Source organism: Buceros rhinoceros, unplaced genomic scaffold, assembly GCF_000710305.1.
Source record: "Buceros rhinoceros silvestris isolate BGI_N320 unplaced genomic scaffold, ASM71030v1 scaffold2266, whole genome shotgun sequence".
Classification (NCBI taxonomy): domain Eukaryota; kingdom Metazoa; phylum Chordata; class Aves; order Bucerotiformes; family Bucerotidae; genus Buceros; species Buceros rhinoceros.
Genome location: NW_010417998.1, coordinates 160,738 through 172,178, shown reverse-complemented (window position 1 = coordinate 172,178; position 11,441 = coordinate 160,738). Strand labels below are relative to the sequence as shown.

The window sequence follows — 11,441 nt, the reverse complement described above, 5'->3', positions numbered from 1 at the left end:
GCCCCAAGCTGCCTTAAGGCCCTTCAGCATGGCTTGGTTGTCTCTGCTGGTGAGCTGCCCAGCCATGTAGCCAGCAGGGAACAGCTCTCCAAGGTCATGTGGAGATCGACGGGGTTAGTGGTTTCAGCTGGACATAGGGAACAAGAAAAAGAGCCTTCAAGGGAGCTCATGGTGAAGAAGACCTAATGATGTACTGTCCAGTAAAGCCAAATGAGAGAGGAATTGTTATCACAGAGTAGTCTGAGATACAGATGGAAAAGGGATTGCCAGGTTATTAATTTTTCCAAACAGCCATAAATAAGAGACTGCTCACAGCACAATTTGCAACTGTCCTCTCCATGCCTGCAGAGCACATTTATCACTGGAGACCTCAGCTCGAGCCACATCCTGTTCTCTCATAGCTCACAAATACATGGGCGTTACTGAAGTTGACATCTGCAGGAAGAGGCTTCACATGATGCCCCACTTCACCCCTCCAGAAAAAATCCCAGTCTCTGATGCATGAGATTGGATGTACCTGGTGCCTCCATAGAAGAACGTGGGGAGTTGTGACAGTTGGGACTGTAGCACCAGAACTGGGCAGTGCCAGGGCTGGGTGGCACACTGATGTTTTCATCTGCACCCACTGCTGGGAGCACCTCAGGTACAATGAGTGGTGTGCAACTGCTCCCAAAGACAACGAGCTGTTGAAATGTCCAATGTGACTGTTCCACGCCACGCAGATCTGTCCTTCTAGGCCTCTCTACTGGTTTAAGACTGGTGCTTTACATAGGACTAGCTTTACAAAGTCCACAGGAACTGCAGCTGGCGTGGCCTGAAGGAGCACGATACCCCCAGCACGCTGTGCGCTGGCTGCGCATCTCTTCCAAGGCCGAGGTGATGTCCTGTCCACACCTGGCAAAGCTTTGTGCGGCACATGCAGAGCGAAACCCACCTCTGTCCTTGTCCTATCACGCTCCAGCACTCCTGGTGAGTAGCAGGGCACATATGTGGCATCCAACCCACCATTGCTGGCAGCAAGAAAGCTGGGAGTCACTCAGCAATGTCCCGTGGCTTTAGATATTGAGATAAAATGTCTCCAAGTGTCACCAGTCAAACTATCTCTCACTGAGTCCCACGACTTGAACAGTGCTACAGCAACAGATCATTTAGACCCAAAATAACCTGCTTGGTTTCATTTCATCTAATAGCTGCCTGCTGGTTTGTAATGAATGTTTTATAAATTTAAGACACCCAAGGGCAAACATAAACGTTTAAATAAATACAAAAATGTGAGTAGCAGAACAGAGAGGGACTCATTCCCTTTTTGGAGGCACAATCTAACTGTGAAATATTCTTTTAGAAGTAGAGGTGCTCCCCAGAGGAGTTCTGAGCATGACCAGCCGTTCTTACCAGAGGATGAATTTGGAAGGAGTATAAACCCAAAAGAACCGTGCACCTGTGTTAAAAATTCTAAATCCATTAATACACACTGGTGCTCACTCGATTACAGGTAAAACGAATCGTTCCACTCGGTGGGAATGATATTTCAGTGTGAGCAGCAACACTTGAAAATATTCTTTTCCTTTCTAAATCAGATCGAAGCAGGATAGCTAGAGATTATGAATGGTTCTATGAATGTAATTGCTCAGTATCTTTCAATCACACAGAAAATGCAACCAGAAAAACACATTTACTAAATCTGGATGGTCTCTGAAGACAAAGCTCATGGCTGAAGGTGATCACCCCTATGAGTTATTGGAGAGAGGCAGAGGGTAGCTGCCACGTGGTTCCCAGAAGATTTCTGGTTTTGCACCACCAAAACTTCTCACTTTTCACTTCCACCACCCCTCGGGGACAGGTAAAACCTAGGCAGAACTCAGCCGTTCTCGCCATTGTATGTTCTGGTAATGGTGGTAAAGGGAAACATAACGGCAGCCACTGGAATTTGTTTTTAACAGAGTTTTGATATGCAAGACCAGGAATTTTTTAAACTTTGTGCTGTTGAGTCCAGCTGATTTGTATCAGCTTAAAACGCCAGTTTTTGAGGGTAACTGAGATCCAGTGCTCCCTGGAATACGGGGTTGTGACCTCCAAGAGCTGTAGGGGGTTTTGCATGGCTATGCCAAGGGTTTGGATGAGGAAGGGAACTGTAGGACCAGAGCTTGGGAAATGGACTGGGCCGGTCTCTGTTCTGCTGCTGCGACTTCTGCTATTAGCAGAGCCAAAACCAAGGAGGCAAGAGATCTGACCTTATACCCACGTGAGACCTTCACTTCAATCTCCTCGCAGAGCCTTTGCCAATGCTCCTGCCTGCCTGTGGCTTTCCAGGCCCAGTGCGCACATCAACTCAGTTCCAGAGAGTAAATGTCCTGGAGCTTTGACCTTCCCAAGGATTTGTGAGAAAACACACCAGATGCCATGGGTGAATTCAAAGCTTTGCCTCATTTCCCATTGCAGAGAGGGAGCTGAGAGGTGCGTGGGGAGTGTTAGATTGGAATTGCAAGGCTGGGCTGGGATACGATATAGAACAGGCATAGCCTCTCCGCAGCATCCTACAACCAATTCCCACCACAGATAAAGGAGGATCCTCAAGGTTAAGACTCTGAAGAGCTGCCTCTGAAATAAAAGCCTCTTCTTGTGAGAGAGCAAACTTCACGCTGATAAGTAAGTTCTGGGCAACCCACTCTGCTCAGCCGTCGCTCTCTCACAGCTCGCCGGCAGCAGAAGCATCACGCTGGTCGCGCAGAGGAGGAGCTGCATGAATCACTGTCAGTTCACTCTCACCGCAGTACAAATTGGGAGTGGTGGCACCACCTCGGAGGACCAAGCCCAGTGGGCATTTGTCAGCCTAATGTCTCTTGCTCTGCAGACTGCTCTCCTAACAGCTGACAACTGCCAGAGGAATGACAGGGACCGTTGTGCTCCTCTGGGATGCTGCCCTGAGAGGTGCCCTGCGTGAGGAGCGCTGACAGCCCACCGGGCAGGACACAGCACATGTACAAGCTTCCCTCCAGCTGCCTGGTTGGTGGGTATGGAGCTCGCCTTGGCTGCCCTGAGGCTGGCGATGCTACAGCTGAAAGGTGTTGGGCCACATCCAGAAGGGGAAAGAAGAGCAAAGGCCACCTACACTGTTCTGCTCGTCCAGGATCAGCCTACCCTGCCCATGTTTAATCATCAGCCTGAGCCCACATCGACCATCCAGCTTAGACCTTCATGCAAGCTTATTTGGCACCCTAAGGGGATGGCCGAAGGAAATGATTAATCAACTATGCGAAGGGACAATACACCCCTGAGAAGACCCCAGGTTTTCTGTCTGCAGGGACACCACGAGCCACTGACCGCAGTTTAGTCAATGAACACTGAGGCTGAGATTCACCTTTGTATAAACGAGGTGTATCAGCCCAAGCTGGCCACCCTGAAGTCCCTTCACAGCCAGGTAGCTCCAAGGGGTGATTCGTCTGACCACCCTGGGTACCTACTCTAGGCTGCAGAGGAGAGGCCCATCTTTCCCGTTCCCGAAGAGGCAGCTCAAATGAGTGTTTCAGACGAGCTAAGAAGCTCCTCAGAGTATGGTACCAGGCAATAAGGGTGTAACGTCCATGTGTCTCAACACAAGAACCTTGGTAGCTCACCTGGGCATCCCAGCGTGCACCCTCCATGAACAAGCCGTGGACATATGCTCCTTCCCGAGGAGGACTGGCAAAATCTTCTCTGCTCTTTTTTGTCACATCGCACTGCAAGGTCATCTTGTCCAAAGGCCACTCGTTCTTTCGGGCAGTGGACTGCATGATGGCTGTCAGGAAAGACTGGGGATTGAAGAACCCAGCCAGCCACACTGCAGAGGGTAAGGAAAAGTCTCCTGTCCAGGCCTCCAGCTCTTTGATGCGAGTGAGGAGATCAGCAAACCAGGTGCCCAGGCTGGCCGTGGAAGGGTAAGCCCTTTTTATCCAGGACTCAGGCACCATGTCCAGGAAGAGGGCATTCTGCAAGTTCTCCATGTCACTCGTCATGGTCAGTTCTCCCTGAGTGAAAAAGGGTGTAATTAGCAGTGACAAGTGTTTAACCCGAACAAATGACGCTCTACACAGTCACTAGTGTTCACATGATGTGAAATTACAGAACTGTCTGGGCTGGAAGAGACCTCTAAGCTCATCGAGTCCAACCATTCCCCCAGCACTGACCTCTGTTCCTCAGCAGCACCTCCACATGGCTGGGAAACCCCTCCAGGGATGGGGATTCACCACCGCCCTGGGCAGCCTGGGACAGTGCTTTACCACCCTTCCTGTAAAGAAATTGTTTCTAATATCCAACCCAAACCTCCCCTGGTGCAAGTGAAGGTTGTTTCCTCTCATCCGGTTGCTTGTTCCTGGGGAGCAGAGACCAGCCCCCACCTCACTCCAACCTCCCGTCAGGGAGTGTCAAGAGTGACAGGGTCACCCCTCCGGAGTGTTAGGTTTTCATGAGCATCTTTGACTGCATATTCCAGCATCCTCACCTTCCCTACTGTAAAAATACTATGTGGAGGAAACGTTGTGTAGTAGAGTGCCAGTGAGCATGGGTGTCCCTCAGTGCTCCCAGTGTTGTTTCAGTTTTCTCTCACTCACTGAAGATCTTTCAGGGCAGGTTTGCAGAGGTGCAAAGCTGTTCTCACTCATGCTGCCAGGGGGGATACTGGAGCCTCTGATGATTTACTCCCAGACTGCCCACACGTTTATCATGTCAAGTCCTATCCCCCTCCTCTCCTCTGCTTTCCCCCACTCCCCTTCTCCTTTATTACTTCGCAGAGCAAGTCTTTCTTCTTGACATCTCATGTTGTCTGCAAATGTAATCACAGTTTCTTTCACAGCAGGGAAACACACAACAAATTAAGATACGATTCAGCCAAGTGAGAGGGAGAGGGAGAGAGCTTTGACTTTTCCTTTATCCAGCAATTAATTATTTCTAAAGCTTTTAGAAACCTGTATCAGTTTCCCCCAGGCAGGAGAAGAGCTGGAACATCACTGTGTGGAACAATTTCTTCTCCATTGGGGTTGTCCAGGCCTGGCCCCAGCTGCCCAGGGCAGTGGTGAAGTCCCCATCCCTGGAGGGGTTTCCCAGCTGTGTGGAGGTGCTGCTGAGGGACAGGGGTCAGTGGAGACCTGGCAGTGCTGGGGAACGGGGGCACTTGATGAGCTTAAAAGGCTTTTCCAAACAAAATGATTCTGTGATTCTGTTTTTTTCAATATCTGGAATATTTGATGGTAGGATGTAACTAAGATGGAGCCAGACACTTCTCAGTGGTGCCCAGTGACAGGACAAGAGGCAATGGAACACCCTGAAATACAGGACACTCCACTGAAATACAAGTATAAACTTTTTTACTGTGAGGGTGGTTGAACTCTGGAACAGGTCACCCAGAGAGGCTCTGGAGTCTCCAGCCTTGGAAATTTTCAAACCCAAGCAGGGCACGGTCCTCGGCAGTCTGCTCGACCCAACCCTGCTTTGAGTACGCAGTTTGACTAGATGATCTCCAGAACGACTCATCTGTGATCCTGTGACTCGCAGGCCAAGCAGTGCATGATGACAAAAACACGCCGATGCAGGCTCAGCTCCTAGCAGTACGTAACACCCCTCACAAATCTCGATCGCTGCGTGCCCCGTGCTGAGCCGGAGAGGTGCAACACACCACAGCAGTTTGGAGACTTACAGCTAGTGCTGATCACTGGTTTGCATTACAAATACTTGCTTTTGTCCCCTTATCGTTTTGCCAAAATTTATCTGACTTACAATTTCTCTTTGCCTCGGGCTGAGTGGTTTTGGAAAGATGAACTGGAATCAGTTGAGCCGTTGCTGAGAATGAGGGTGAGGGAATTGGGTCAGTCTATTCACATTTAAAAATTCCAACTGTTCTTGCACAGGAGTTCAGTGCCTCCAGCCACGAGGTCAGCAGAGGTGCCCTTTGCTGGGGCCACAACAATCTATGAAGCTTTAGCAAAAGTTGAGATGCACTTCAAGCAGCCCAACAGGTTTAGCAATGCTCATCAGAGCCCGCAATTCGCAGTCGCTGCCATTTATTCCCGTGCTGACCATGCCCCGTGGAGCTCTGCGCTGCAGATCACACCGACAGGCCACGGCAGGACAAGATCACAGCTACACGCCCAACCAGACCACGGGAGAGCAGTAACTAGCGCCCTTGTTGATGGCCCACGCTGCACCTGGCACTAACATGTGGAAGCAGGCGCAGTGTTGGGTGATCAGGACCTCAGGTGACAATCATACTGGTGCTCTGGGGTTGGTGAGCATTTTCCCGAGGGAAGTACACTGCAGAGCGACCAGGGAGGCCCAGCCTTGGCAGACAACTTGTCATCGAACAGAAATGCTCTGAGCCAACCACGCTGTTACAAATGCAGCACTCGGAGCTGCTTAAACACAGGGTTCGGATGCACATCCGCCCGTAACTGGGTCTTGTCGAAGGGAGGGAGGGGGCCAGCTGAATTCAGGCACTGGAAACATCCACGCTCTGGTGGACTCCAGTGCTTCTGGCTTTTCAGCACCTGACTACAACGCTTATCTTTTTCTTTTTTCCCTTGGGTTTTTGGGGGGGTGGTTTGGGGTTTTTTTTGTTCCTGTGGAAGTTTCTAAACATCCACAATAAAATCCATTTTGTCTGGCAATAAGGACAGTACTTCAACGGGATGTGTCTTCCCAGCACCTACCAGTTTAGATCAGAGCTGAATGCTCTTTTGTGCTGTCCCCCACACCTGGAAGCCACTGCAACCCTGGGATCTCCATTCAGAGTTGTCCCCATGCCCCAGAGATCTGCCGTTTCCCATCCAGAAGGCCCCTCCCTGGGAAATGTTCATCTCTCAACAGGGTGAACAGCAAGGCATTATTACACCTCTGCTCCGAAGATGACTTGTTAAAAGCAGTAAGCTTTTAAAGGCAGCAAACGTCTGCCCGTGCTGGGCTTCCCCATGGAGAGTAGGTTTCTGGTGGACAGAGAATCACAGAATCATCTGGTTGGAAGAGACATTTAAGATCATCGAAACCAACCGTTCCCCAAGCACTGCCAGGGTCCCTGAACCATGTCCTTCAGCACCACATCGACACCTCTGGGAAACCCCTCCAGGGATGGGGACTCCACCACCTCCCTGAGCAGCCTGTTCCAAGGCTTCACAACCCTCCCTGTGAAGAAATTTCTCCTGATATCTAACCTAGATTTTCCCTGGTGCAACTTAAGGCCATTCCCTCTCATCTCATCATTTGTTACTTGTGTACAAAGATTTTAAGAGGGTCTTTGTTCCAACACTCTTTACACTAAAAGCAACAAATAAGGTTCAATGAAAAGGTAGAAGCAAAACCTATTTGGAATTAGTCCTAAAACATGAGGAACAACTGTAACCACCTTTCAAAACACACATCACCTTTGGTCACTTCACGTGAGTAGGGACCAGGTAAGTCTCTGCCGGTGAATCCATTTCTATCCAACGATTTTACATTTGACTGACAGCTGACCTGGTAAAAGGCCTTTTGGGTAATTCCAAGCACAAGGCTCAAACACGACTGAAAGATGTCTCATTCTGGTATCGGCCATGAAGTGACAGAGAAACACCAAGGCAGTGGCTGCTCCATGCATTCCCTGGCGTCACCTGAGCTGCGTCACTTCAGATATAACACACTTCCAGACCATTCACTGACCCACAGTTAAAGCTCACGCAACAAAAAAGCATGGGGGGGTCTAATCTGAGGGGCTGGTAACGAGCTGCACCAGGCTGTCATGACGATTTGACCTCACCAAGAGGCAGTTGTCATGGCACTGTTATTTCATAACTTCTGTTGGCACACAAACCCTGAAGCGTCATTGTGGTTCCTTCTCTGTTTCATATCACACAGATCATCACCCCCCACCTTGGGAGAACACAGACGCTGGGGGGACCTATTCATAGGCTGGTCTCTAGCTAAGACCACACAGGAATTAAAAAAAGTCTGAGGAGCAAAATACAGCACTGGTCACAGCAAGACACTGAGAACCATGGGGACTTCTAATAGTGTCACAGGGTCAGAGAATTGTTTAGTTTGGAAAAGCCCTTTAAGTTCATCAAGTCCAACAGTTCCCCCAGCACTGCCAGGTCCCCACTGACCCCTGTCCCTCAGCAGAGCCTCCACACGGCTGGGAAACCCCTGAACCCACTCCAGCTTCACTGCAGGTCCCAGGGGGCACCGAGGCTTCACCAAGCTCCAGCACTGCCAGGTCCACACTAACTCCTGTCCCTCAGCATCACCTTGATGTGTCTATTAAAACCCTGCAGGGATGGGGACTCCGCCACTGCCCTGGACAGCCTGGGCCAGGCCAGGACAATCCCAACAGGGAAGAAATTGTTCCTCAGGGCCAACCTCAACCTCCCTTGGTGCACCTTGACACTGGTTCCTCTCATCCCACCACTTGTTCCTTGGGAGCAGACACTGACCTCCACCTTGCTCCAACCTTCCTGTCAGCCTCCTCAGCCTCCTTTTCTCCAGGCTCAAACCCCCCAGGTCCCTCAGCTGCTCCTCAGCGCGTTGTGCTCCAGACCCTGCACCAGCTCCATTGCCCTTCTCTGGACACGCTGCAGCCCCTCAACGTCCTTCTGGGAGTGAGGGGACAAAACTGAACCCAGGATTTGAGGTGTGGCTTTCCCAGTGCCCCCTCTACAGGGGGATGACCCCTGCCCTGCTCCTGCTGGCTACACCAGTGCTGGGACAATCCAGGATGCCGTTGGCTTTCTTGGCCACCTGGGCACACTGCTGGCTCCTCTCCAGCCGCTGTCACCAACACCCCCAGGTCCTTTTCCCAGGGCAGTTTCCAGCCGCTCTCCCCAAAGCCCGGAGCCTCGCACAGGGGTTTGGTGTGACCCAGGTGCAGTGACAGTTAAAAGTCCTTTGCACTCCTGGAAAGGTTCTAAAGCAGGTAAAAGTATTGCAGAATGCGTTCAAGCAGTCAAACAGATTTAAAGACATAACCATCACAACCATATATCACGTCTAGTTTTACTTTGAAGAAACAAACGAATTAGCAAATTCTCAGGAAGGCTTAAGAAAAGCAATTTCTAAAGCCTGCACACTCAAACATACTTGTCGGAATCTCCTGTGAGGGTTCAGAGCATCTGTAGCAGCAATCTCATATGGTTGTCCAAACACAATTATGCATAAATTTGCATTTCAGATGCTGAATACTAAAGTGCATCAGGAATATTCAAGTTACCTTTTTTTTTTTCGAAATGCTGGCAGTAATTTTCATTAACGACATCCTTGAAGGAAATCCTAATCAGCCCGCAGACATTCCCTCACGATGAGCAGACCATTGCCACAAATTGTTCGCTCAATTACAGTTATTTTCACTCGACACACAGAAATGCCTTACGAAGTTTGGTCTTCATCCTTTTACAGTATTTATTATCCCCGTTTTGGAGGTTTCTCCTTCAAAGGAGAAGTCGCAGAATAGAAAATCCACTGGAAAAAATTACGCTGGGTATGACATTAACGTCCCAGTGCTCCGTGTTCCGCCCAGCCTCTGGTCTCACCAAAGCCACCAGAACAAGGGGCTCTGAAACAAGACGCCAGTTATTTTGGATGGCTGCCACCCTGTGCCATTTCCCTTCCTCTTAATGGGATGTCTCCTATTCTGGGACCAAACAATCGCTTTCTGCTACATGGGCACCATGAATTATTCAAAAATGCAAATTAGGCATGACATTTCCAAATGGCCTTCGTTTAGCAGATAGTCAGTTAAAACAACAGGGTTTGCTGCCTCTGTGCTCTATTTCTTCTTTTCCGAGGGCTGTGGTTCGCGTTGTGTAAACTCTCCTCCTCTGAGTGCTGTCAGTAACGATCCCCATCCCAGCGATTAACGTGCATTAACAGCTCTCGCAGGAGCTGCTCTTAGAAAGAACGGTTACAGAATTTCTCTCCCAAACTGAGTGAGAGACCTACCAGGCAAGACCTGTGGAAAGAGCCAACGGTGGGGCCAAGAGTCCCCTGGCTGTTAGGTGGTACTCAAGGCCTGGCAAGGGCATGCTGGGGGATGCTGGGCAGCGGTGTGGATCTCGCACAAATCTTTGCAGGACCCACATGCGACCCTTACTTGCAGGCACAGAAGAACTGTCCACTGGTGGTATCTCAGACCCTTCAACTCTGTCTCTTCCACATACACCCGGTGAAATGGGAACACAAGTACATACTGCTGCTCCCCTGCTCTTCAGCAGCCCTTCAGCCCTGGCCCTGCGGCTTCTCTGAACCACGCCGTGAGTACTGAGGCTGTTGGGAACAACCTGTGGAGTCATTAGAGGTGCCTTTTCTGCAGGTACCACCTCCCTTCCCTGCCATGATTTGTGGCAGGGCTTGGGGGAGACGTTTGCACCTTTATTATTGCCTAATTTCTGTGGTTTATTTTGGTCCCTTTTCTGCGGGTCCCCCCCCCCTCCCCTGCCATGATTTGTGGCAGGGCTTGGGGGAGACGTTTGCACCTTTATTATTGCCTAATTTCTGTGGTTTATTTTGTCCGTGGTTTATTTCAGCCCATGCCTCCACTCATTCCCCGCACCAATATTAAATAGCTCATTCTTCTCCACATTAAATCTAATTGCTACACATTGTCCCAGCTACAATTAAATCTCGTTTGGTGCTCCAGGATTGAAACATTAAATCAATTCTGTTTACCTGTCTCAGGAAACAGAATTTTCAATTCCACGGACTTATGCTAGAAAATAAAGGAAATCTGTTTATAATAATTGACTACATAAATATCAGCCTGTTTTAAAATGGATTGTCTGTCCTGGGCCACCACGAAGTGCAGACGATAAGTCTCTCGCTTTAATCAAGACCATGAGCATGAGCAGCAAATGCACTGCAGAGCTGCCTGAGCTAGCACAGACCCTGCTGCTGGGTTCACAGTGCGTGGCACAACGCAGCTGGGCTTAGAAGCAGCCCACTCCTACCCCTGCAGGGCTGCAGCTCCCTAAAACCCAGAGCCAACCTCAGCACCTCCGCAGGCACACTGCAGATATGTCCTTTGAGATATGTCTCTCTGAGCTGCCCTCAGGAGAGGGTCAGGATTGTCATTCAGTCTCAAGACGGCTCCTCCTTGCTCACCCCCCAGCTCTTTCTGCTATCGGGATCATATAAAGTAGGTGCAGGTCCTTCAAGCGTGATGGTTCCCATGCCATGCAAAGTATTTCTGCGAGCGGAGCATGTTGGTGAAATGGGCCAAAAACCATTCAGGGCATGATGGAACAGGGAATGCCCCACGATCGATGTCCTGAATTGCTGCCTCGGATGATGGAATTATCCAGGGAGGAACTTTATGTCAGTGGCTACGCATGTCTTCACTCACTCACAGAGCAGTCTTGGTCTATGCTGGTTTATCCTCTAATGGGCAGCCAATCCCCATCAACTACCTGGGTGGGGATTCAGCAGATGACTTCCCCACTGGTGGGTGCTGCCTC

At 50.0% G+C, this 11,441-nt stretch overlaps 1 protein-coding gene across 1 annotated transcript in view; it reads right to left on the bottom strand.

The window, feature by feature from the left end:
• The window catches only part of DNAH9 (dynein, axonemal, heavy chain 9), a gene marked incomplete at its 5' end in the record, with an annotated part of 172,531 nt that overhangs the window by 2,457 nt on the left and 158,633 nt on the right, over positions 1-11,441 (bottom strand). The window contains one exon of the mRNA XM_010138359.1: positions 3,615-4,004. Within this exon, the coding sequence (XP_010136661.1) occupies positions 3,615-4,004 (390 nt within the window). The remainder of the gene's footprint in view (positions 1-3,614; positions 4,005-11,441) is intronic.